Source organism: Myotis nattereri (assembly GCF_964212035.1).
Source record: "Myotis nattereri genome assembly, chromosome: 5".
In the NCBI taxonomy this organism is placed as follows: domain Eukaryota; kingdom Metazoa; phylum Chordata; class Mammalia; order Chiroptera; family Vespertilionidae; genus Myotis; species Myotis nattereri.
The window spans coordinates 7,704,914-7,732,139 of NC_138080.1; the positions used below are offsets into that span (position 1 = coordinate 7,704,914).

General features: G+C 47.4%; 1 protein-coding gene and 1 pseudogene across 2 annotated transcripts in view; one reads left to right on the top strand and one right to left on the bottom strand.

Annotated features, from left to right (window-relative positions):
* The window catches only part of LOC308519326 (zinc finger protein ZPR1-like), a 33,596-nt pseudogene extending 30,883 nt beyond the window's left edge, over window positions 1-2,713 (top strand). Inside the window, exon 3 of the transcript in view lies at window positions 2,534-2,713. The product of the transcript in view is annotated as a zinc finger protein ZPR1-like (transcript). The remainder of the gene's footprint in view (window positions 1-2,533) is intronic.
* Window positions 2,241-27,226, bottom strand: part of SNAP47 (synaptosome associated protein 47) — a 93,294-nt gene continuing 68,308 nt past the window's right edge. The window contains exons 3-5 of the mRNA XM_081091955.1: window positions 21,529-22,019; window positions 15,490-15,614; window positions 2,241-2,907 (exon numbers count right to left, since the gene is read on the bottom strand). Of these exons, the coding sequence (XP_080948081.1) occupies window positions 2,761-2,907; window positions 15,490-15,614; window positions 21,529-22,019 (763 nt within the window). The 3' untranslated portion in view covers window positions 2,241-2,760. The remainder of the gene's footprint in view (window positions 2,908-15,489; window positions 15,615-21,528; window positions 22,020-27,226) is intronic.

Genomic DNA, 27,226 nt, shown 5'->3' on the forward strand with positions numbered 1-27,226 from the left:
AGGTCTCCAGCTGTAAACCTGGACTGGCACTGGCAGCAGTGTCATGATGAGGGCTGAGGCCACTCTGCAGTTGGGGGCTAAGAAGGGCAGTGAGTCACCCTCCAGCACAGACATTGCTGAACCTTGGAGGTCACACCTGCTGGGCAGGTGAGCAAGCACAGCAGCCTGCTCCCCTGCGGCCTGCATGCGAAGGACCTACTTGAATTTTTACTGGTTGAAAGAAAATCAAACAAGAATACCATTTCGTGGCGCATGGAATTCCAATTTCACAGGTAGTTTTATTGGAACCAGCATACCCATTGCTCACAAGTCCAGGCCATCTTCACATAAACAGCAGACCTAAGATGTCGTGACAGACACCAAAATGGCTCAAAAGATGAAGTTACTCCCTGTACTTTTACAGAAAGTCTGCTGACCCCTACTCTAAGCTAACAAAAGAATCAGCCCCCTCTTTTATTGATTTTTAGAGAGAGAAGAAGGGAGAGGGATAGAGAGAAACATTGATGAGGAAAAACATCATTGACTAGCTTCCTCCTGGACATTCCTGAGCCCACAATCCAGGCATGTTCCCTGACCAGAAATCAAACTGTGACCTCTTGGTTCATGGGTTGATGCTGAATTACTGAGCCACACCAGTAGGGCAGAATCAGCCTTTTCTGATGAAATGTCAGAGCTGTTTCATTTAGCTGCATTCGAAGGACTTACACTGTGTCTACCTTGATATAGAGAGTAACTAAGCTCACATTAAGTTTTAGGAACTGCAAACATCTTACAGGGTGATAACAAACTGATAAAAATACTGACAGGGTAAAGGGCAAACAGATTTTGGTGCAGGAATGATGCATGTGGAGAGCCCCATGTATGCATGCATGGCCCCACACACAGCCCCAACATCAGTGTCAGAAGGTAAGCTCCAACTCAGGAGAGGGAAAGCAGGACTGGAGACAACATGCTCTATGCCAACTAATGATGATGATGACAATGGCTCTAGAGGGTCTAATAACCTGATCCACTTGGTGGGAGCCATCAGGGCACGTGCTATCTGGATGCAAGAGATCATTAGCCTGCCTGCTGAACTCCTTTCTCCGGTCTAGCATCTGAGCATCATAAGGTCCACTCCCCTCATGTTTCTCCCTAGGGTGAAAGTGTAAGGTGAAGATAGTGCACCAGGTGAGGGGGACAGTGAAGATGAAGACAGAGAACTGGCAGTGGGAACCCTGGAGGGTGAAGTTGCATCGCCCTGGATGTGCTAGTCTAAGGAATTGGTATTTGTGCTCCTAGTGTGGAGGGGCCAGGAAAGGTGGAGTTAGTGCACCTAGGGTGGGAAGCAGTGGGAGGAAGAATTGAGCACCTGGGGGGGAGCAGGGGCTGTGGGAGTTCTTAGTGTCAGGGTTTTTGGCGCTTTTGCCTCAGCCTGGCTATTGTTAGTGGGTTTAAACAGATAGGTTTCTGTGTTTTGGGCTCGAGTCATCAACTCAGATGGATTTTCTGCTACTGGAAGCTTCTAAGTGCCTCAGGAGGAAGCGTAGCCCTGCAACACCCTGACCTTGGACTTCTGGCCTCCAAACCTGGAGAGCATACTCCTGTTGTCGTATACTCTGTGTGGAATTCCTAAGGTCAGCTCAGAAAGCTAGCACTGCCCAGGGCAGTTCCCCGAACCCACCTAGGACTCCAAACACAGCAGCACAGGGACTGAAGGCGCAGTTCCAGGAACTGTAGACACTCCTCAAGATCCAAGGAGCCTCTCTGTGTACAGCCTCCCAGGATGCTTTTTCAAAGCAGTCTGGGAGATGTACGCTCCTCCACTTACCCCTCATCCCCCAAGGGGCCCTCTCATGGACACCAAACCAAGCAAAAAGCAGCATCAATGTGTATCTTCACAAAAAATCCTAACACTACCATTTCTCTTTTGTTTCTGGACAGAAATGGGACAGTAAAAGCAAAAATCAAAACCTTTTAAACAGGTGCAATATATACTATTTTCACCTTTGGCTAAAAACTGAGCAATGAAATAGTATTTCAGGTGTTTACTAGTATATGATGACCTCAAGGTATGCTAGACTCTTAGCTTTAGTTAGAAAATGACAATACAACCAAAAAGAAACTGGCCTTCCCACCAGAGAGATGGAACAAGTGAGGGCGGTGGGTTGCTTAGCGGCCCACAGAGGGGAGCAGGCTCAGGCATGTGGTCCTGGAGAAGGGACTGTGCCGATAAAAGGTACACGTGCAGTGCTTAGACCCACAGTTAAAAAAAAAAGCAGATTTTATTCACAGAGGCTTAAACCTTCCTTTTACGCCCAACAAGAGTGGAGAAAGGATGATAATGCAGCTACTGGTGATGCTGGAGACCTGGGATAAGGCCATGCAAAGTGGTCCCTCAGTGCTGGGTGCAGACCAGCCTCTGAATGAAGAGCCACCACGCAGCTGTGCAGGGCTCACCAGGGTTCAGCCACGTGCTTGAGTGCATGGGTGCTCCTGACGGCACCAGCAGCTCGAGAGGGCCTTGGCGGGATACCGTTTGCTGTGTCCACAGGCAGAACTCCTCTCCTGCAGCTGCACCTTCAGGGCCCTGCAGAGGACCCCTCCGTGGCTGCCCAGGTCCTTCACAGCAGCCTTTGTCCTGAGGCAGGACCGCAAGTTTTTCTCTGGCACTGAGAATGACCTCCTGTGGTCATCTGAAGGCAGCATGCAGGGGTTGAGGACAACATACTAAGATGCGATTCTCATCAAAAGCTCTCACCTCTACCCTCTCTTGTCCTTCTAGGTCAGTTTTTTCACTCGTCGATTGTGCTTGTCAATGGTTAAGGTTGCCCGGTCCACAGCAGTGGCGATGCCATCCAATGCCTCATCCTGTCTCTCCAGCTCCGCCTCAGCATCCAAGGCAAGACCCTTCAGCTTCCCAAGGATCTGGAGAGAAGCACAAAGACAGGAGGGGCTTACTTTCCTTAAACTCTCAAAATAGACTTCTTTCCACCATTTTTACAATGCTTAAGGAATTTTGTAAGTCAGTGGTGATAACACACCCTCTGTCCCACGGTGGAGCCGAGCTACAGCTTGGGTTTGGGTCTCAGCTCGACTCTGCCACTGACTGGAGAGCTGTTGGAAGATGATGCATTTGCCCCTGGCCTTGCTCCAGACATGGGCAGCACTCTGACCTCGAGTCCCTGGGGCATTACTGTTCCAGCCCGCAGTATGCTGTGTCACCAATGCCTTACCACATCCATGAGGAATTCCAGCGGTAGTAGAGGGGCGACAGACACAGGAGAACCAGAGAGCTGGGGCCAACAACTAGGATCCAAGTTCCAGCTCCTGCCCAATCACTATGTTCATTACCTGTCTACCCCCAATTACCTAACTGAACACTGAAGCTCAAAAAACAATATGTAAAAAGAAAAGCAAAATCCTTTTCTTGTCTGTGTGTTTGAAATATTTCACATACAAATACAAAAGGCAGCACAGAATACAGCACTAATAACTCAAATCACACAGCACAGGCTGCCCCCCCCCCCACCCCCACCCCCCCTACCCCCGTCCCACATGCCCTGAGCCTGAGAAACTGAGAAACAAGGGAACTAACCAGGGGCTCCAGGAGGTAAAGAAGGGACCAGGGCGAGGACACAGAGAGGGCACAGTAATGCCACAAACCACAGTGATGCCATAGGGGAGGCTGGTGGGCGCCCACAGGGTGGAGGCTGAACTGAAGGCCCTCCCCCACTTGTGATTCATGCATGTCAGCCTTCATACCATTAAGAGTGGCCGTTTTATCACAAGTCTATTGAGACAAACTGCATTGTGAAATGTACTTTAACTATATTCTTACTGAGTCTGGGTTGAAACATTTAATATTCTCAAGCTGACAAAAGGAATGGTTTTAAGAGAAATTATAATGACCAACTACTTGCTATAAATGTTAATGCCTCTTTTAGGGAAACTTTCAATCACTGGTTAGGCCAAGTGGCAGGAACACAGAATAGCAGTATGAGAGACTGCGGAGCCTTGCTTGTCCCAGGGGATCAAATGCCATGTCACATAGGGATGGATGTCTGCAGTTATCAGCCTGGATGACCACCCCAAAAGACCCTAAGTCCAATCCTACATAATAAAACCCTAATATGCAAATCAACCGAACAGCAGAACAACTGGTTGCTATGATGTACACTGACCACCAGGGGGCAGATGCTCAATGCTGGAGCTGCTCCCCTGGTGGTCAGTGCACTCCCACAGGGGGAGCGCTGCTCAGCCAAAAGCCGGGGCTCACAGCTGGCAAGCACCGTGGTGGTGGTGGTGGTGGTGGGAGCCCTGCCTCCACAGCAGCCCTAAGGGTCCCTCGGGGGAGATCCACCAAGGGGTCCCTCCCCATCACCCCAGTGCATGAATGTTGTGTACTGAGCCTCTAGTATGTTGATAATACATCATGCCCCACAATGACAACAGCCCCGGGTCCCACCAGGTGGTCCAGGACAAATGCTACCCCCAGGGGAGCAGAGTGAATGGCCCCATACAGTGTCAGGAGGCGGGGATGGTACCTGTGCTGTCACACGGCAGCTCTACGCTTAGAATCACAAGAAATGCCTGATCACCTGGCCACCACCCACTGCCTGGGAGGACTACTTCGTCTGCTTAACAAGAAACAGAGTCAAGGCAGGATGATGGCCAGAAGGATAATAAGATCAGCCAGGAATGATAAGGCTCCAATGAGGTTACAAATGTGAAAACTGTGAGGTGCTATGTGTGGTACTTCAGCCAAGCCTCAGTATGCTTGGTCTGCAGGTGCCCAGTGCCAGCCCATTTGTGGAAGGGACAGGGACGAGCAGAGCTGAGGTCATCCATGCAGTCACATACAGGTTGGTGGCAGAGGCAGGACTACCCCATATCTCTCTCCAAACACAGCATCATTACTGAATCTTCATCCTGAGACACCAGCAGATCATAACTGGGCCATTCAGCCCCAGGCACTACCTTTCTGCACCCTCTTGGAGCTGGTGGAAACTCCCATCAGTTGAATCACTTGAAAAACTGGACGGTGCTCTGGAAAGTATACCAAAGGGTCAGCCGGCTCTGGAGGGGTTGGGCTGGATGACCTAATACAGGAGGTCTTTTCCATCTCTCATTCGAATGATCTCACAGGGCTGAGGCCCAAACAGCGTACTAAAAAAATCAGAGCTCACCACCATGTCATGCAGGTGCTTTCATGACGTTTTCTCTGGTCAACTATTCCCTCCTAACTTACCTCCACTGTTAGTATGATAAGAAGACTGCTCTACCAGATACTTGCACAAAATGTTCCCTGGATGATTGGCCTTTGCCGCACATGTGCAGCTGGTTTGACACCCCGAGGTCTTTCTCCTGAGCTGAGTGATCAGGCTGCACAGACCCCTACAGCTCTCTCTGCACCCTCTGTCGTTGTAAATCATATCAAAGTGTGGTCAAGTTCATTTCCAGTTGAACTGTTCTTTAGGCCCCGGACTGTAAACAGCCACCCTTGTGCTGTGCTGTGCTGTGCTGTACTGAGCGTGGAAATGGGCTCTCAGCAGGCAACCATGGTTCCCTTCAGTGCAGATCAGGATATAGAACTTAGAGAAGAGTCCACCGAAATCCACATCCAGACCGGGCCTGTGAGCGACTCTGGTGGCACCTTCCTTCTACTTCCTTCCATCCCAACAACCACTCCCACAGAAAATTAAATTGGCTTTAGAGTGTGTACACCGATTTGTTTTCTGTTTCCTCATTCCCTAGTCATCCTAAATAAGGCTGAGTTATGAGGCCTTGAGGTGTGGCTGAGTTATGGGGCCTGGAGGTGTGCCCTAACTGTCCTTTCTCTGTTAATTCTCAAAGTCACTCTGCTTCACAAACTAGGCTGAGGGTGCTGGGTGACTTGTATGTTTCCTAAGCTCTCAGGATGCATCTCCTGGTGTAACCCTGACATGACTGTCACACAGATACCAGAGGTCACAGCGCAGTGACTCAGAGGTCACATACCAGGACACTGAGAGAAATCAAAAACATCCCTTAAGAAAATGGCAAAAGAGCCACCACCAGGATTGGCAAGTCATTCGCACACCAAGGGAGGACCGTGCCAGCTCATAGAGCCCTCAGCAAAAGTGGCAAGAGGTCCAGTATAAGGAGAACCACACTTGTAATTTTAAATTTTTTAATACAGTCAAACCTCAGTTCTTGAATATCTCCCATCTCGAATAATTAAGTTCTTAACCAAGTTGTTCACAGAAAATGTCATGGTTGTTGAACAAAACTTCGGTTCTTGATCTGACAAGCGACAAAACAGAATGAGCAAATATGAGTCAGTTTACCGCTAACCTTGCATTGTTAATATCTCAGGAAATTGTGCTGTGAATCTAAGGGGAAAAAATGATTTGGTTTTGGAATGAATCACTTCTCAAAGAGCCTTCTGGCCTTGGCCAATTGCTCAGTGGTCAGAACATCGGCTCTCAGACCAAAGGGTCATGGGTTCGATTCTCAAAGGCACATACCTTGGTTGTGGGTTCAATTCCAGGCCCCAGTATGTGCAGGAGGCAATCAAGTGATATGTCTTTCTCACACCAATGTTTCTCCCCCCACACCCCCACCACCCACCATCCTTCCCTCCACTTTGTCTGAAAATCAATGGGAAAAATATCTTCAGGTGAGAATTTAAAAAATTAAATAAAAAAGTCTTCTGGAACAAATTAAGTTTGAGAACCAAGGTTCCACTGTACTCACATTTTAAAAACCAAAAAATGAGTGTAATTAATTTTAGTAATATATTTTATTTAACCAAATCAACATCAAATAGTATCGCATCAACATAAAATCAATGTAATTAATGAGATATTTTATAATCTTTTTTATATGAAGTCCTAGCAAGATGGTGTGAATGAGAAACAAAGGAAGTAAGCAGGTGCTATATATACATAGCACATCTCAGGTTGGACCAGCCATTTTCCAAGTGCTCAGTAGCCACATGTGGCTATTGTGCCACATAGCATTGTACCACAATGCCACATGACGGTCCCTGTGTGTCCTCCATGTCCCGTGGCCGGCCACCTTCCTTAGGAGGATGAATTGACTTCGTCTTTCCCAGTCCACAATTAAACAGTGGCAAAAGCAAGAATACCTACTTCCCCGAGTCTATGTTTAAGCAGCACAGTAGTAACAGGCACATACCACTTATTTTGTGAGCAAGAACAGCTGACATGCCTAAAGAAGTTGAGCATTTTATTGAGTCTGTAGTGCAAACAAGGGCTGGTTCCTGCCAAATTCTTTGATTTGGAAAAAGTCTCCAGGATGATGGCCTTACCTATAGCACGCATTCTATGCAGCCTGTTGAGACCCTTGGATACTCTGACAAAAATGTACTTGAAATTAATTTTGCAAAAATACTAGAGAGATCTTTACAGCTACTAAGTGTACAAAGACAATTCCTGAGTAAACCTCTAAATTACTATACCTCAGAATACTGTGTCTTTTTCCTTTAAGACAGGGATTGAAGTAATTAAATGTCATTGCGTGCATTCCATATAACATGGGATGGAAAGAATGGAGAATAGGAAGACTGGCCAAACCACAGTTGTTACTTCTGTGGCCCAGGATGACAAGCTGTCTAGTCATCTACATAAGACGCTGCCAGCCTCTAAATATCAGCTGGCCTCTCAGATGGGCCCTCACTGGGTTCTGAGTCTAAGACCAGGCTCAAAGTGGGCTCTTCTCCGAGTCCATGTGACACTGATAAATAAACCAGGAGCCTTCTTTCCAGCCATATTCATACCTATGTTGAACTACCAGGTTTAAAGGGCATTGAGTTTTACAAGAAAATAACCTTATAAAGTCCAAAGAAATACACAGTGCATTTAGTACAAGAAGACACAAAACCACATATGCTAGCGCTGCCCAGGCACAGGGTCATGAAGAAACAGGAGCACTCGGTTTCCTTAGCGCGAGGGTCACAGGTGCCCACAGAGCCAGTGCAGGAGGCTCAGTCCCACAAGCAAATACTGAGCGCGTTCACCAACGTCAGTGATTAGGGGTGGGGCAGCTAAGAAGACTCATGTAGAAGTGGGAGGCACTAGGTGGCTCAGGGAAGAGCAGACATTACTGGAAGGGTAAGAACCTCTACTTGAGTCACATACTATGGCGCCTCCATCCTCCAACACCACAGATCTCAGGACTGCAGCACAGGCACCATCTGGGTCAACACAAGAACAGACATGGAAGCATTTTAGCCTTCTAACCACTTCCATTCTGTTTCTAAAAACAAAAAATAAGTTATGGAAAAATAGCTTACTCAGTAGAGTAGGTCCACTCACCAAAACAGACATGTTTACATGTCTGTGCCTCACCAAGCCATCAGAACCCTGAGCTCTGCTGTGAGCTGCGCCCCTGTGGAGCCCTGAGGCATGTGTGCCACTGAAGCAAGGGAAGAGCATGGTGCACAGAAGGAGAGCCTGGACATTTCCAAAATATCTACAAAATTCTAGTTGCTGTCTCAACTTATAGTCAGGAAAAAAGTAAGTTTTGCTCTACTTCATGATAAAAATCCAGGATTCTGAGTTTTACTATATTAATATTAAGCACTTAAAATGAGTTTAGTATTAGCTAGATTGTCTGCCCTCATCTTGTTATTAAGCTGACTCATTGCAAAACTGTGAATTTTCTTGCAGTGAGAAATTAGCAACCATTTAAGAACAGAGTTGGGATAAATCAAGCTGTCTGCAACTCCAAATAGTTCTACCAGTCGGGGCCATTAATATGCTATAGAGAAGGGTAAGAGGAAAAAATTGGCTTCTAGCACAGCCAAAGCTTTAGAGGCTGTAAAGAACATTCTGAGCTACAAACTGTCACATTCAACACTCATAGACCACCCCTATGTCCCATAAGATACCCCTGCTGCATTCCTGAGCCCCAGCACAGGATCTTCTTCTAGGAGCCCCTGCGTGCTCCCTTCCTCATGCCCCCAGAGGGTAGAGCTGAGCACAAACCCACTTGATGAATCAGGGCTGCAACCACACAGCAGGGAGTGGTCAGTCCTCAGTTTTAAATGGCCTCTCCAACTGAAGCACAGGTGAGCACCTCCCATGACAGGAGGGGGTCCTGGGAGCCAACCTGCTACCAGACCCTAAACAGAGCTTCCCATGACAAGAACCAGGTTTTTAAGAGAACAAAGAATTCCCACTAAGTAAGACTCAATTAACTGAAGGTTCCTCTTACATGTGAAAGTAAATGCCTCAGTGGGGCAATTCTCAGAGTATGAAACATATGGAAAATGTATTAAGTTTGTGGCTTTTCGGAGCTGACAGGGTCACGGTCAATCAAAGCCCCACTGACATGTTTGTCTAGAGCTCACAAAACAATTCCACCCCACACAGTGCAAGCCTCCTCACCTCATCCCTACACAACCTTGAGGAGGGACCCTGTCTTAGAAAATGCGACAGGAACACTGAGAAACATGCAGCTTGCTGAAGGTCACACAGCTAATGTGGCAAAGTGCTCTCTGGCCACCTCAAGCCAAGTCTACAACAAATAGTCCCCAGACCTTGTGCTATAGATGGGACAGACAGAAATATGCTGCTGAGGACACAAGGCTAAGCATTCTCCCCAACACTAGCTCACAAACCATACAAACCAACTTCCCAGCATGAGCTAAAAACCACCTAATACCTGCTATTTTAAAAAGTTAATAAAATGAAATTGGTAATGGATAAGACACCCAGACAAAAGATCAGTAAGGAAATAGAGGATGTAAACAACATTATACATCAACTGGACCTAACAGATATGTAGGTACAGAACACTCTACTCAAATCAGCAGAACACACACATTCTTCTTAGGGTTTCCAGGACAGACCATATGGTGGGCCACAAAACAAGCCTCAGACATAAAAAAGACTTAATAAGAAGTAAATTCCCTTGCCACAGGGGAATAAAACTAGAAATCTAGAAAACTAGAAAATTCACAAATATGTATAAACATATTCTTTTTTTAATCCTTTTTTCCATTGATTTTTTAGAGTGGAAGGGAGGCAGGAGGAGGAGGGAGAGAGAGAAACATCGACATGAGCGAGACACACACTCTAACCACTGAACAAATTGCCCAGGGCTAAATTAACATATTCTTAACCTATGGGCCAAAAAGAGAAATGAGTAAAATTCTTTGAGACAAATCAAAACAAAACACAACATACTAAAATACTAGCAAACCAAATCCAGGGATTTATCCCAGAATACAAAGGTGGTTCAATGTAAGAAAATCAATCGATGTGATAAACCACAGTACTAGAACACCATCTCAAATGATGTGGAAAAGACACCGATAAAACCCAACATCCTTTCATGACAAAATCAGTCAGAAAATGAGGAACGGGACTTCTTCATGAACCTAAGTAAAACTGTGAACACCCAACACTCAGTGAAGCCACCTGGCTGGTGAACACACTGGTATGCCAAGAAGAGTGGCACACCAGTTCTACTGGGGAGGGCACAAAGCTCCAGGTGGGCCTCTTCCAGACTTCACCCCAGATGTCTCTTAATTTGGCTGTTTCCGATCTGCATCCTCTGTAGTCTTAAGAAGAGTGAGTTCCTGAATTCTGTGAGTAGCGCTCATGAGCTATCAAACCTCTGAGGGTTCATGGGAACCCCCCTACATTTGTAGCCCATTGGTCAGAAGTTGGACCCAGTGCAGCTGGTGTCTTAAGGAGGAGCAGTCTTGTTGGGGGCCAGGACCACTGTGGGGTCTGCTCTAACAATGGGTAGTTAGTGCCAGGATTGAATTGCAGTTCACTAGCGGGGCTTGAGATTAGAATTGCGTCAAAGGGCATTATCAAGAAAGTCAAAAGACAACCCACAGAATGAGACAAGTATCTGCAAACCACAGATTTGATAAGGATTTAATATCTAGAATTTGTAAGAAACTCCTACAACTTAAACAAAGAGACAGCCAATTAATAAATGGGAAAAGAACTTGAATATACATTTCTCCAAAGAGAACATACAAAGGGCCAAGAAACCCATGAAAAGATGGTCGACAATGTTAGTCACCAAGGATGTGCAAATCAAATCCATAATGAGATGGCTCTTCACATCCACCAGGATGGCGATAACAATTTTAAATTTTTCAAACAGGAAAATAAGTGTTGGTGAGGCAACATTTTGAATGTAATTAATGCTACTGAATTATACATTTAAAATGGTTAAAATGGCAAAATTTACATTATGTTGTTATTTTACCACAATAAAAACCGTGGTCATAATATATATAAATAATACATATTCATTACATATACAATAATAAATATATGTAACCATCCAAAGCCAGGCACTCAATAACAAAAAAATTAAACACTTGATTTTAAGACTTGAGGATCATTTAAGTGCTGACTGAGAAGACAGGAAAATGTTCCAGGGAGAACAAGTCATCCTTTTAATCCTGCCTCCACATCCCACCCCCTGCAGCCATGAAGCTGCTCTAGAAGAGGCTCACCCGGACACTGGTATGGTCTGGAGTCCTCGAGGTCCTTATCTGGCAGGTCCCTCCCTGTCCACAGTTTCTGGGGCAATGGAAGGGACAGAATGCATCCCAAGATTCATGTGCACAGGCACCTGGACCATGTAGCTCAGATTTAGCCATGGCTTCTATGTGAGGGAGGTCCAGCACACCTGCACAGCCTTCTGTCAGCTGCAAGGGACACATAGCCACATGCTTGAACAGGCCCTCCCACTCTGAACAACCATTGCCACAGACAGCATGGGTCTATGCCAAATAGGTGACCATATTCAGTGTGACAAGAACTCTGACGCTGTTCCTGGAATTTCAGAGGGACCACAGCAGGCAGGGTAGGGTGGGGTGGGGGGTGTTGCATGTCTGCTGTCCTTCAAAGCAGTGCTCATTGTTACCAGTGACCTAGTTAACCAATAGAGCAGACAGAAAAATCATGAATGGATATTTAAAAGGCTTGACACTTTTTGTAATTCAGCTTTCATTTCATCATGGTAGTTTCGGAAGTAGACAGTGGGGACTGGAAGCCAGGGTCTCGCCTTTCAGTGTTGGCGGCTGAGACCAGGGAAGGAGCAACCTGTCTGGGTCTATGGACCAACAGAGCAGGGCCAGAAGTAGCACCAGGACCCTAATTCCAAATGCAGGGCTCATTCTAGGGCAAATGTCCTCTTATCAAAATGTCAATGGTGTGTGGATGTCAGAAGTTACTAAGCACTTTTTCTCAGTTAACTAGTATGGTTTAACATTTAGAAATGACATAGGATGTGATGTAAGGAACATTTATTAATAAATCACGATTAAAGTAACAGATATTGAAATAAGTGGCCCAGCTCACTGGTAATATCTCAACTGGTGTCAAAGCCATAAAAAACAACAACAGCATCATAACCACACCTCCTCCCCCAATTAATAAGTGAAATTAGCAGTCTGGAGAAGGTTCAGAAGGCACAGGACAAGAAGAGAACCAGAAGAGGTATTCAAGTCTGAAATTATCCCACCACACCTCACTCAAAAAATCCTCAGTGACTCCAAGCTGCTTACAGGACACACTTCTGACTCTCTGGCTGGCATGAAAGTCCCACTGTCTGTGCCACACCCCTTGCAGGTCCTTCCTGCCTGTCCACTTTCGAGGGTCCCCCAGCCCAGCCACACTGTGGCCCTCTTCATTGGGAATGACAAGGGCATCAGCTCAAGTCTCCTGTCGTTGATGTTTTCAGCGCCTTCCCTGCAATCCACCAGGGTGGGAGCCTGCCCCGAACCTGCCTGGATAAACCAAAATACCAGACTCGTGCCACATTCTTATCTGGTTCTTTCCTGGTGAAAGAGGGAGGCAGGATGAAGAAAGACCAAACGCAGGACAAGACAACAGAGTTGATAGGTTCAGAAGTTATAAAGAAAATGCCATGAAACTGAGATGCCCTCAGAGGAAGCCAAATGTGGTTTGGTTTTGTAATCTCCAAATGCTGCATCAAACATGTGGCAGTCACAGACTGTAATAAAGAGCCACCGTTCTGAGGCAGGGGAAGTTGGCCCATCCCACCTTAGACAGGAGTCAGGGCACACTGCCAAGCCCGTCCCAGCCAAGCCACGCTCTCCAGCCCCCACAGGGGTCCTCTTGCAGTGACACAGCCATGGCCACCACAAGGAGCTGCCACCCCAGGAAGTCAGGCGCACCATCTCTCAGCACCAACTGCAGTTTGTCACCAAGACCCATTTCACATGACTTTAATAGTATTTGTAGCAGAAACCACAGCTGAATTGAAGATGCATGTGCATTTTTTTCTCCCCAGAAATTTAACTCATTCCTCCATATGCTCAAGTTTCATCATACAGTGAGATCTCCTCTCTAAGGAAACATGAGATTAACCTCTAAAAGATCATCTCTTGAAACTAGGCTCTCCCTACAGGAGGAAGAGTGAACAGCTGACAGTAGAAAGCCCTGCCCCTCCCGCAGCAGCACTGTCTAGTCACTGGTTACCACTTCCTCGGCCCTGAGGCCACTCCTGACTCACTACGCAACTGTTTCCAGCACTAATGCACAGGCTCGCTAATAAGACTTATTGACAACAGTCAGGACAAGCTACACAGAAATGTGCTCTCAGGGGCTGTGGGTGAATTTATCCTGACCTCTCCCATCACTCATGGCTTTCAGAGGAAGGGTCCTCTCAAATTGCATAGCCACCTTCAGAATTAACAGATAAAATCCCTACATCCCCCATCACAAAGCCACAGGTTCCTTCCTCAGCCTCAATAACGTCATGGGAGGAGGGGGCAGATTCCAGATCCCACCGGCCTGAGACCTATGCTCCCATCCACTCCCAGGAGCATGGGCACGTCAGCCTTTATAGATCAGGGGCTCTCAAGCCCAGAGCAGACAAGAGCCACATGTTCTGGAAGCAATTAGGAACCTGCCACACTTGCTAGTAGCAGCTAAAAAGCAGCATTTCTATGTCATTACAAAAAATGACTAAGTTAGACCAGGAGGAAAAAGTGACAAAACATGTATATTTAAATTACCCCACAGTAAAGATGAACACTTTTTTTCCCCAAAAGGAAAGGGCTAAGCTTAAGGACTCTATGCCTGGGCAGACACATAGAAAACAGGCTTGCAGGTGTGTCTGCAGCACCAATGAACTGGTCTCTCCAAAACAGAGCTAGGTCTGATGGGGCCTTAAAGCTATATACTGACCTACAGAGAGCATACTGCTCACCCTGGGGAAACCAAGTCAGGAAGACACAAATTGCAAAATGCTGATTTCAATGAATAAACTGCAAAGGAAAAAGAAAAGATGACAGAGGGAAGCTATGCATTAAGGTGTTTCACCGGGCCCAGAACTCAGGTCTCACGGGCTCCTGAACTACAAATGCACAACACACTCCTGAAGTAGGATGACAGGGAGATGTCTGATGACAGCAGAAACTACTTTTTTTTTTAAGGTAAGCTTGGTATGATGTTGGTTTTTATTTAATTACTTATTTTTATTTATTTTTTCAAAATATATTTTCATTGATTTTATTTGATACCTGTTTATTGTCACTTTAGGTAAATAACTAATTTAATACTGCTTCATAATGATATATGATCCTATTTAGCCAAATGTCCAAACTTTACTTTTTAATATATTTTTATTGATTTCAGAGAGAGGAAGGGAGAAGGAGAGAGGGATAGAAACATCAATGATGAGAGAGAATCATTGACTGGCTGCCTCCTGCATGCCCCCTACTGGGGATTGAGCCCACAACCCAGGCACATGCCCTGACACTCAACCACTGAACAACACTGGCCGGACAGAATGTTGGTTTTTTAAAAACAGTTATCTTTTAAAGATACATACTGAAATATTTAAAAATAAAAAATAATGTCTATGTATTTGCTTCAAAATTATTTAAAAGGGTAAAAAAGCCATTTTATTGCCCAGCAATAACATAGGGAAGACAAATTATAAGTATTTCTATCAAATATTATTTAAATTTCAACTTCCTGGATACAAAGTAGCCAGTCTCTTCAGAATCTAGTTGAGCACTTGAGAGAGATGACAGAACAAATGCCCTCAACTGGACGCACACACACAGCACACCTGTGTATACACACACACAAAAACCTAACAGCACATACACAGTACACATGTACACATATGTATGCTGCACAGGCTCACACACATACACAGACTCACAGCACACACACATACACCCACACAGCACACACGTACAGACTCAGCAGGCACAGCACACACATGTACACACGTACCAACTTAGCTCATGTACACATAGCTCATGTGTTTACATACGTGCATGGGTAGAAGCATAGGAAGGCTGTGCTGTCTGCATGCACAGAGCACAAGGACTCGGGATGTGCACTGTCTTTCTCAAATGGATGTCTCAAATGGGTATCTCAGCAGCTCCTATGGGTGAGAGGCAAGTACAAGCCAGGGAGAATCCTTTTCAGGCAGGAAAGAGAAGAGAGTCACCTGCAAGGGAGGATGGAGCCCCCAAATGCATGTTACCTGTCTAAGTTCCTGGGTGTCCTCCTCAGAAATGAGTGGCTCGCTCATCTGTAGTTGAAGCAGCCTGCCCTCCTGGTTCCCCAAGGAGGGCTCTCGGTGCCTGGCGCAGTCCACTGGCCTGGACGCTGAAACACAAGTCAAACAGCAGTGACCTCTTCCATGATGCACACAATGCAGAAGTACTTACGACTTTACAAAGATCGCTCCTGCTCTCCGGGCCAACGGCATCTCTCCATCTGCAGTCTCTGCCTGCTGGTCCCCGCCCTGAGCCTCAGCTAAGCTGAGTGGCTATGGGGCCTGCCCAAGCCTAGCCTTCCACTCCAGTCCAGGGTGGTTTCCTTAACCCACCCCAATCCCAGTGAAACACTGTAAATACCTGGGGTCAGGTTCTATAACTAGCTCTCAGAAGAAAGGGCCCTATCCAGGAATAATCATTTTCTTTATTAGAAAAGACTATAAATTTAAAGTTTAAGATAGTACTTGTTGAATCCTCATAAACCCACAGGCCGCTCTGGGTCTGGAGAGCACTGGGATGGCCAGCTGACTGGCCAAACAAAGGTAACTGTAGAGCCACGAGGGAGGGAAAGTCTGAGAGCACAAGGCCAGGCATTGCTCAGAATGGGTTTCCGCTCCAACAGCATCTGCCTGCGTAATGTCCCCGAGGAGCAGAAGGGCAGCCTGGTTAGAGGCTGCTAATCAGGTGGCTCACAGCCCCTCCCATGGTGTGCCACCTGTTCTTTATTTAAAGAACTGACTCCACCTGTACCCTGGCACTGGGAACCCAGATGAGGGCATCACTTAGAGTCTGCTGCCTACTCTTCTGCACAGACCACCTCAGGTACACAGTAGTTACTGATTAGGATTCTGGAGAGGAGAGCAGGTGGCAGGAAGTGTACAGATCTGAGAACCAGCACCAGATGCTCCAAGCAGCCTTCTCTGCTTTAGTGGAATGGGGGCACAGCAGGGTAACAGGTGACCCCCACCTCCTTCCCAGCACCCTAGTGGTGGTGAGCCGAGTGGCTTGGAGCAGCTGCTAAGGAATGGAAAAGCAAGTCTGTCTCGGTAAGGCTCTCACCGGCCTGAAGGGCTGAGGCCCAGCTGGTGGCCTTCAGGACACACCGACTGCAAAGGTCCCTCCTTGGTGGGAGAGGTCAGCCACCCCAACCTGCACACAAAGGTGCCCCCTCTAATCCTATTTCTTAAAAAAAAAATAATAATTCTTACAAATAACACTCCCTGAAGAGTGCCTGGAGGAGGAAGATGATGCTCGGCCTGTGGTCAGCAGACTCCTATCCTGCCTCAGGATAAAAGCAGGTTGTGATGAGACAGGAAGCAGGTTCTCAGGATCCCGGGAAGAAAAGGGCCAGGCCAAAGGAGTAAGCTCAGGCAACAGAGGAGTAAGTCTGCCGAAGGCAAGACCCCAGCCCTACCCCAGCCCATCTCTAACTGAGCGAGTGAAAAACGCGTCCTGTACAGAGCCACCACACCTGGACCTCATCTCTAGGTCTCGAAAAGTCGCACAAGACAAAACATTACTGCAAACCATGCACTCGAATATCTGCTGTTCTAGGCCATTCTTTATGAAAATGCTAGTTGAAGCCCTTCTAAACAATGTCATAACTTGTGTTCTATACTTGCTAAAGCCCCACCTACTCCAACATCCTGGGAGGCTTGTTCATCAAAATGGTCCCCATTGTTCCAATGTGGTCTAGTGTCCCTCACTGGAACATCACATATGAAAAGTCCTTTTCTAAAGTGTCGGTCAGCAGCAGAGCACTGTCAGAGCTGGGTTGAAAGCTATCATGGCAGAACAGAGGGAGTATTCTACTAGTTATTATGAGCCTAAAGGAGAGGCCACCTTACGCATGCCGTTAAAGCATTACCTGTGATGACACAATGGCAAAGTGCACTTCACATGCCTGAGAATAGCAGTTCTCTGGCCTCACTCAGCATGTACCTGTGCTCAGTCTGCCCCCTCACCCACCCCCAGCATGCTGGCCCCACCTACCTCTCCACCCCACACAGGTCCTGCACTTGGCCCTTCCATCTGCAGCAATCCTAATGTTATTCCATTTGCACACCTTTTAATGAACTTGCTTGGAACTGCCCTGCTGTTTATTTTTTCAGCATCACTCCAGGAACTCTCTGACTAGCTTCTGTGAGAGATGGTCTATCCACTCACACTGTGCACAGGACTGTGCTCTGGTGTCCATTTCAACACCTATAGCTATATTACTGACCAAGGCATACTCTTTTTGAATGTTTAGCGAAAGAGTATTATTTAAACAACCAGAAAGCCAAAATGGAGGAAATTCTTCCTAGACTATACTAAGTCAGAGATGTTTTTCAGGACAAGCCATGGGCTCAGTGGAATCCCGCCCAGCACAAGGCTTTGGCCACCCCCAGTGCTGTGTTGACACTGGAGCTATTGACTCAGTTACCTCAATGCTTTGAAATATCTTCTGAGAAAAATTAGTTTGGTTCAGTATAAGATGGTTTTTGACTCTAAAGTCATTAATTATCTCTGTTAACCAAACTAAGCACACATTGTTCCAGCTAAAAGGACACTTACAGATGATTTCACTTTCCAGGAAGGAGAAGACATCGAGGAGGGCCTGACTGGGCAGTTGAGGCGGCACCAGAGGGCAAGTGTGAGGCAAGATTTCCATGGGGTGAGTGAGCAGGTGACCAGGGTGTCTTTAATTAGGTGGTCAGGGAAGGACTCTCTCAGAAGGTGCCAGTCAGTAAACAACAAGAACAAAAATCAGTTCCGGAACCCTTAACAGTGCCAGGCATGGCCTGCTCTGATGGAGAAGGATCTGTGGGCTTCCTCCCACAACTGTCACTCCAGGACCATGAAACAACCTGGGAGCATGCTACGACTGCTAAAAACTATCAAGACCGCCAAAGCAAGGAGAGTCTGAGTAACTGACACAGTCAAGAAGGGTACAAGGAGATGCGCTACCTAAATGTCACATGGGATCCTGAAAGAGTAAAATGTAAAACAATCTGGATAAAATATGGACTTAGGAGAATAGCAATGTATCTGTATAGGTTCATTAGTTATGACAACAAAGGAAGCTAATGTTGGGTGACAACAAGAGTGTGGAAGACATGGGAACTCTGACTATCCTTGTAATTTTTTCTGCAAGTCTGATACTATTCTAAAATTTGAAAGGTTATTTAAAAGATATTATGCAGAAAAATAGCACTTTGCAACTGCTCTTCCCTAAGGTGGAAAGTGCCCACCTGTGTCATTCAGGGCCCTCAGAGGTCCACACAACACATTACCTCAGAGGTCTCTGGAAAGTTCTACTCACCCAAGGCAAATACCTGTCTCCTGTTACTAGACTGCCACCTACTGGCCACATGTTTTACCCAAATACCTCATCAAGGAGAGGAATCCATTTCTGAGATGTCAGTCACTGTTTCCACCTCCACTGTCTCTGCAGTTTCCAATGTGGAACAGCAAAGACAGAGGTGATGGCAGACACAACACAGGCGACAGTGAGAAATTGACCCTCGTCGCTAGGCTTGCAGAGGACACAGTGAAGTTTCTAGCAAGTCAGATGCCATCTCACTTGCTAAACTCAACATGCTGGCTTCTTCCAAATACATCACTTCTCATTACCTGAGCCTCTCCAAACCCATAGCTGTAAGGTGTTCCTACTCTGTGAGGCAGGGTGGCCTCGCAAAGGGAGGATGGAACTTCTTGCTCAGAGCAGAAGACACTCTGCAGGGAGCCCACCCAGGGGCTAAAGTTAGCACCGAGATGAAAACCCATCTGTCAGCTCATTCCACACACATTGGATCCATTACCATGAAAGGCCAGGCCACAGCTATTCAATCCAACCCTAATCTAGGTGTTTATAGTGTGGATAGAGGAGGCCTATAATCACTGACTTTAGGTAAGGGAGACTGTCCTAGATAATGTGGTGGGCCTGCTACAATTAGTTAAAGGCTTTAAAAGCAGACCTGTGGCTTCCTGGAGGAGGAAGATGATGCTCGGCCTGTGGTCAGCAGACTCAGCCTGTGCCCAGGAGGTTCAGCCTGCCCTTCCTGACGACAGGCCTGTGGAACTTGCACGCACCTATCTTCCTACAGCCTGCCTGCTCCTCTCCAGCCCTGTCTGCCACCTGGGCTCTAGCGTCAGGGCCTGCCATCCTACCTTTCATGGCATCCCTGACAGCAGGCCCAGCAATTTTGGGCAGTGTGACCTCTGTGCTACACATAGCGTGCTCGCATCTGCCATCTCATCCATTACATGCTGTGCCCTATTTTCTATCAGAAACCCCATGTCCAACAACCCACAAACATGGTGGAGCTCTGTGACAAGGAGGGTTGTGGATTTTATTTAGCATTTTTTCCCAAGACTATAGGTGCCGAATACCATGCCTGGCTCTGCAGGGTTCTCAGTGCTGGCGGAACCAGTGGCTGATGGTTCTGTGTGTCTCATCCCTACAGAGCCTCCTCCTCTCACTGCTGAGGCCTCTCCCATAGGAAAATGCAGTTGGTGACTCAGTCAAAACTTGGGGCATCAGAGCAGCTGCCCAGCTGGGCTTGTACGTGGCCTTGCCTGAAGGGTCCTCTGGTCAGGGTCTCACATTGGCTGCCACAGCCCACCATTCTTGCCTATTTTGTGGGCCAGCTTCTGAGTCCTCCTTGAGTGAGGGGGCCAAAGAAAAACCAGAAATGCCAAGAAAGTAAGTTTTTAAATTAAGTTTTTACATTAATATTTCTAACATTTTGGATCTCATGAGACCATATCTATTATCAAGTATATATTTTTTGGAAACTCGAAGTCATCTAGAATATGAACATATTCATGTGTTAGGGAAATAGGTTACATATTAGAATTAAAATCAATCACTTAAGAGAAAAAAGAAAAGGAACCAGAATAGTAACAAACATCTCTCTTACTTTAACAGACATGCAGGAATCAAAGATACATGTAAAAAAAAAAAAAATCACATTAAATACAGAAGTAATATTACCTATAATTCTAGTATTAGAAAATATCAGAATATTTTATGACTTTAGTATTTCTTAAATGGGGCTCACAAACAAACTTAAGGGAGGAAATGGTGGATCTGACCACAGCAAAATTAAAGATTTCTGTAATGGAGGCTGACAGTCTGGAAAAGTACTGGCAGCCTCTCAAATCAATAAGGAATGAAAATCTAGAATACATAAAGAACTCTTGCAAATCAGACAAAACAATAACAACAAAACACATAGAACAGGCAATCCACAGAACAAAACCTGTGGGCTTAAAGAGCAAATAAGCATCAGATGCTCTATCTCACAATCAGTGAAAGAAATTAAAATACCATCAAGATGCCACAGAGCACTTGTAAGAATGGCAAAACTGAGAGGTCAAACATCAAGTTATCCCGTGCTATGGAGGACGCTGTGACCCAAGAACCTCGAGATGTGTGGACATGTAATATATCCGCATGTCCTGCCTCCCACACTCCACCCCACTGGACATGCCAGCTACACCCTCCACACCCCAGAGACCTGCAAGAGAACACCACAGAGAAAGAAAGTTTTTCAGAATACCTCACGGATGCCCCATAAACTACCCAAACTATGCTGCATAGTTTTCAAAGATTCTGATACCTGAACACACACCTGGAAGGTGGTCTGGGAAGACCTCGATCAAATGTGAAGGAAAACAGGAGTGAGGCTGAGTAAGTTACTGATGGGGGGACTGGAGACTCAGCAAAGCAGGTGGGGGCTACTGCTAGTTAAGACCCTGAAATGCTAATTCTCAAATCAAATAGAGGAAAGAGTGAAAACACTTAACTTAGACCTCTTTGTTCTGAAAGGGTCACCAAAACTCTTTCTGATCTACTTGGAAATCTCTATAGCTTTCCAGTGTATGATAAACCAAAGTGATTTGAGATTCACAGTTGACAAGTACTAAGGAAAAGGGTCTGAAATTATTTTTATTTACAATGCATCATGTTAAGTACATACCACAGGCAGTCTGAGACTTCCCAGGTCTGTGCACAGGCTGTGTTGATGGTCACTTACCTGCCTGCCAGACTGAGTAGCCCTTCTCTGCTGGGGAAGAGGTTCCAGGGCTTCTGAGCATCAGGGCATCTTCTAAAAACTCGATCTTCTTGCTGAACTGCATTTCCAAAATGGGGACAACTTCTGGCATCTTGGCAGATATCAAACGAAAAGTTATGTCTGGCTTCCCAATGAACCGCTGGCGGATGCTAACTTCATAATGTGTGTGAACCTTAATGTCATCTACATCTTCTCTTTCAAATCTGTGTAACAGCAAAGAATTTGAGTCATGGATTTCCAACCCAGAAACAAGGATGGTGAGCCTTCCTGGTTTAACATGAGATTCTGTTCCTTGGGAAATAACAGCAGGAATTCTGATCACTATCCCTTCTTTTCCAAGAGCTTTGGTACTACCCATTGAGGAGCCTCCCCTGGAGTTTGTGTCTGATGGCATCTTCCAAAGCTTGAAGCTAAAGGGCCACCAAGAATGAGATTCCAGTTCTTTCAGCAACCTAGAAGATGAAACAACATAGTAAAAACTAGGCCATGCAATTTTTAATACTTTAACTGCTTTAACCTTTATAAAGCACTTTTACCATCTTACAGTTTTCTTTTCCACAAATACTCCATGAAACAGAAAGAGCAGAAATGGTTATCTCCACATTTTAAGAAAAGAAACCTAAGGCTAAAAGCAGTAGTGTTATTTGCCTACAGCATGTATACAAAGCTATTTGCAGTGGACACATTATCTTCAGATTCAAATATTATTACTCTTACCACACTAACCCTGGGTAATTCTGACTCAAATCCTGTTCTTAATCTCTAGAGAGGTAATAGAATTCTGGCAGTGATCTGTACTGTCCAATACAGTAATAGGCACATATGGCTACCGGATACCTGAAATTTAGCTAATGTAAGGAGGAACTGAATTTTAAACTTAAATTTAATGTAGTTCCTAGCTACCATATTGGACAGCACAACTCTAAAGTAACGAGGAACAGATATATCTAAAAAGTCAATAAAAGGTAAAAAAAATAGAAGCAGGACTGGGAAAGCAAAGGAATAAGGATCAAATAAAATAAAACAAATAAGATGGTGGAATTAAACACAACCATATTAGTAATCATATTAAATAAAAATAGACTAAATTCTTTAATTAAAAGGCAGATTATCAGCTTGGAAAAAAACAAGACTCAACTCTATCTTGTTTACAAGAGACACTGTGAAATATGATGACACAGATACACCAAAAGCAAAGGGATTGGAAAAAAGATATATCAAACTAAAAGTAAACTTTTAAACAAGCAGTGTACCAGGAATAAAGAGGGACCGTGCATAATAAGACGGTTGAACCAACTGAAATATTTAATACTAGTGGCCCGGTGCACGAAATTCATGCACGGAAGGAGGGTGTCCCTCAGCCCAGCCTGCACCCTCTCCAACTCGGACCCTTTGGGGGATGTCGACTGCTGGCTTAGGCCTGATCCCAGGATGTCCGACTGCCGGGATCAGGCCTAAACCGGCAGTTGGACATTCCTTTCACAATCCTGGACCGCTGTCTCCTAACCACTCACCTGCGTGCCTGCCTAATCGCCCCCTAACAGCTCCCCTGCCAGCCTGATTGACGCCTAACTATTCCCCTGCGGGCCTGATCATCCCCAACTGCCCTCCCCTGCTGGCCAGATCACCCCCAAGGCTTTTATTAATATAGATATGGCCCTTCACAGAAAATTTCACTAACCGTGCTTTACAATAAGGGATTGACGATTGAATCATTGGGGCCAGGCATCAAGATTTCCTTTCTTTGAATAGTGGAGGGAATAATTGTCTTGTCTTTAAATTGCCCTGAACATCAAATGAGATAATGACTTAGAAAAGCATAAAAGCACCATATAAAGACAACTGTCTTTTTCATATACTGAAAAGACAATAAAGTGGTAAAATGAAAAACACTATTTTTATTCTCCCCCTTCCTTCCTTTGCAGCCTTTATTTAAACTTGAAATTTAGAAAAATGTCACTCCTATTTTCATTTATTTACACTCAGTATTATTTTGTATTAGTTTCAGGTTTTATATTAGTTACAGAATAGTGGTTAGGTAATCATATACTTTACAAAGTGTTCCCTGATATTTCCAGTACCCACCTGGCTTCATACCATCATTACAACACTATTGACTCTATTCCGTATTTAAGTGACAATAGGCTTATAGGTTCTTTCCAATCTTTCTTTTGTGTTGCCCGCCCTTCCTTTTCTTTCTCATGTCTTCCCTCATTTTCTTTATATAGTATCTCAATTGGCCCTCAAAGCTCAGTGAAGGCACTGGGACACGCTTAACACATTTTACAGAGCAGGAATCTGAGGCCAATTCCAGTTGGCCATGGAACTGGACTCCTTGCGCAGGAGCCCTCACAGCCGGCTCTCCGCCTTTCCTAAGGGACAGCCGCGGGGCAAGCAGAACAAACCTCCCCGTGAGGCTTCCAAGCCTCATTCTCCAGCTCCTCTTCACCATGGATGCTCCACATTCTTTCCTCTCCCCCGCCCCACCCCATTCTTTACTGCCCCCCCCCTTCTGGGGAGCAGGTGGTAGGCTTGCACTCACCGTGCAGGTGTGCACCCCCATGGGGCGGGGCGAGAACTGGGGGTGGGGCGGACGCAGGCTTGTTTTTGGGCCAAGGCGGGAACAGGAGTCCTGGCCTCTCAAGTGTGCAGGCCGCGCTGGGAGCTTCACCAAACCGCCACAGTGGGTTACCCAGCAGTGCGGCACTCCTCCACTGAGGTGGCGCTGCCCCCCCCCACCCCCGCCTCAGGGCTGCGAGTCTGCGCCCCTCCGCCCGCCCGGGCATCCTTCCACGCCTGCAGTCATCGCCTCTTGTTTCCCACTTATTGGGGCCACTACAGAACCTCACTCTCTGCAGGTGAGGCAGATCCCCATCCGCCAGCACCCTGCCCAGGCCTGAGCCCTTTCCAATGCACCCCACCTTGGTGCCGCTCTGCGCCCCTTGGGCCGCCCGCCTCCTGGCCAGCCGCTTCCCCGAAGCCATGGCGCTTGCCCAGGATCGCCCATCAGGCGGAAGCCTGTCCGTGTGCCTGCAGACCCCAGGGCCACGGCTCATGACGGCCGCTTTGCCAAAGGTTCCTCTACATTCAGGGCTCTCTCCTCAGACCCCCGCCCTCCCGTGGCTCCCTGCAGCCCCCGGTCTACTGGCTCTACTGCCGCCCACCTGTGGGTTAGCTGCCGGGCGCCTTGCTGAGGGCAGTGTGGTCCTGGGGCAGGGGCTGGGAGTGTGGGGAGCAGCTCCAGTAAAGTTTAGTAAACCCCAGGCCCCTAGCCCCTCCTTGAGCGTAGCCCAGGGCAGGCTGGGGCCCTGGGTCCAAACACTGCAGCTGCGGAGGCCCGGCCCGCCCAGGGCCTCACACAGGGGTCCCGCTGGCATTGGGGCTTATACGGCTTGTTCGCGCAGCCAAGCCCCCCGCCACCCGGGGCCCCACACAGGAGTCCTGGCTGGGGGTGTGGTTTAGGCAGCTTGTTCAGGCCTGCCAAGCCCCCGCTGCTCAGGGCCGCATACAGGGGTCCCGGCTGGCGGCTGGCATTGGGGCTTAGGCACCACACTGGCCAGATGGGAGCTCGAGCTGGCCCTCCCTGCCTGCGGTATGCAAATTAGCCACGATCTTGGTTGGCAGTTAACTTGCATATCACCCTGATTAGCCAATGGGAAGCGTGTCAGAGGTACAGTTAATTACCATGTTTGTCTTTTATTAGATTAGAGGCCCGGTGCACAAAAATTTGTGCACTTGGGGGGTAGGGGGGTCCCTCAGCCTGGCCTGTGCCCTCTCACAGTCTGGGACACCTCGGGAGATAACGCCCTGCTGGCTTAGGCCTGCTCCCGGGTGGCAGAGGGCAGGCCCAATCCCTAGGTGCAGCCCCTGGTCGGGCTCAGAGCAGGGCCGATTGGGGTGTTGGGGCGCCGCCCCCTGTCATGCACAGAGCAGGACTGATCGGGAGGTTGCGATGCCACCCCCAGTCACGCTCAGGGTAGGGCCGATTGGGGGGTTGGGGCACCGCCCCCTGTCACGCTCAAGGCAGGGTCTATGGGGAGGTTACGGCGCCACCCCGTCACACACAGAGCAGGGCCAATCCAGGGGTTGGGGCACTGCCCCCTGTCACACACAGAGCAGGGCCCATCAGAGGGGTTGGGGCTCCTTACCCTGTCACGCATGGAGCAGGGTCAATCAGGGGGTTGGGGAGCTCCCCCCTGTCACGCACAGAGCAGGGCCCATCAGGGGGGTTGGGGAGCTCCCCCCTGTCACGCACAGAGCAGGGTCAATCAGGGGGTTGGGGAGCTCCCCCCTGTCACGCACAGAGCAGGGCCCATCAGGGGGTTGAGGAGCTCCCCCCGTCACTCAGAGAGTAGGGCCGATAGGGGAGTTGGGGCGCCGCCCCCTGTCACACACAGAGCAGGGTGGATCAGGGGGTTGGGACGCCGCCACTGTCACACTCAGGGCAGGGCTGATGGGGAGGTTATGGCTCTACCCTGTCACACACAGAGCAGGGCCGATCAGGGGGTTGGGGCACCACACCCTGTCACACACAGAGCCGCAGGGTGATCAGAGGTTGGGGAGCTCCCCCGGATCAGGCACAGAGCAGTGCTGATCAGTAGGTTGGGGCGCCTTCCCCTGTCACAAACAGAGCAGGGCGGATAGGGAGGTTGTGGCCTCGCCCCCTGTCACACACAGAGCTGCAGGGCGATCAGGGGGTTTGGGCGCTGGCCCCTGTCACGCTGATCCCGGTGCCGGGAAGCCTCTTGGCTCCGCTGATCCCGGTGCTGGGAGGCATATTACACTTTTACTATATAGGGTAGAGGCCTGGTGCATGGGTGGGGCTGGCTGGTTTGCCCTGAAGGGTGTCCTGGATCAGGGTGGGGGTCCCCACTGGGGTGCCTGGCCAGCCTGGGTGAGGGGATGATGGCTGTTTGCAGCTGGTCACACACCCTTCAGGGTGGGGGTCCCCACTGGGGTGCCTGGCCAGTCTGGGTGAGGGGCTGAGGGCTGTTTTCAGGCTGGCAGGTGACAGAAGCTCCCAACCGCTCCTTTTTTTTTTCTTTTTTTAATTCTGGACCAGCTTTAGCTCTGAGGCTCCAGCTCTTAGGCCTCCGCTGCTGAAAGTAGGTATCTGGTTTGTTTTGGTTCGAAACAATGTATAACTCCAGTTCTTACTCCAGCTCTGAGATCCCAGCTCGCTGAAAGCTGGTTTCTGTGGTTTTTTTTAGCTTCTATATTTGTTAAAATGTTTCAAACTGCAGGCTTAGAGGCCTGCAAGGCAGGCGGGGAACGTTGGTTTCCTCTGTCACTGAAGCAAGCAAGCCTCATGTTAGTTTCAAGCTGCCTGGCTGCCGGCCGCCATCTTGGCTGACAGTTAATTTGCATATCGCCCTGATTAGCCAATGGGAAGGGTAGCGGTCGTACACTAATTACCATGTTTCTCTTTTATTAGATAAGATTACTAAATATGTATGTATCTAATAACAGAACTTCAAAATTCATTAAGCAAAAATTGATATTATAAAAGGAGAAATAGATAATCACAGCTGTAGATTTCAACAAATTTCTCTCTATGATTGATCCAGCAAGAAAACATAAGTAATTAGTATGAATACAGAAATTTTGAGCAACACAATTTAACCAACTCAACCTGATTGGTATTCATAGAAACAGCATC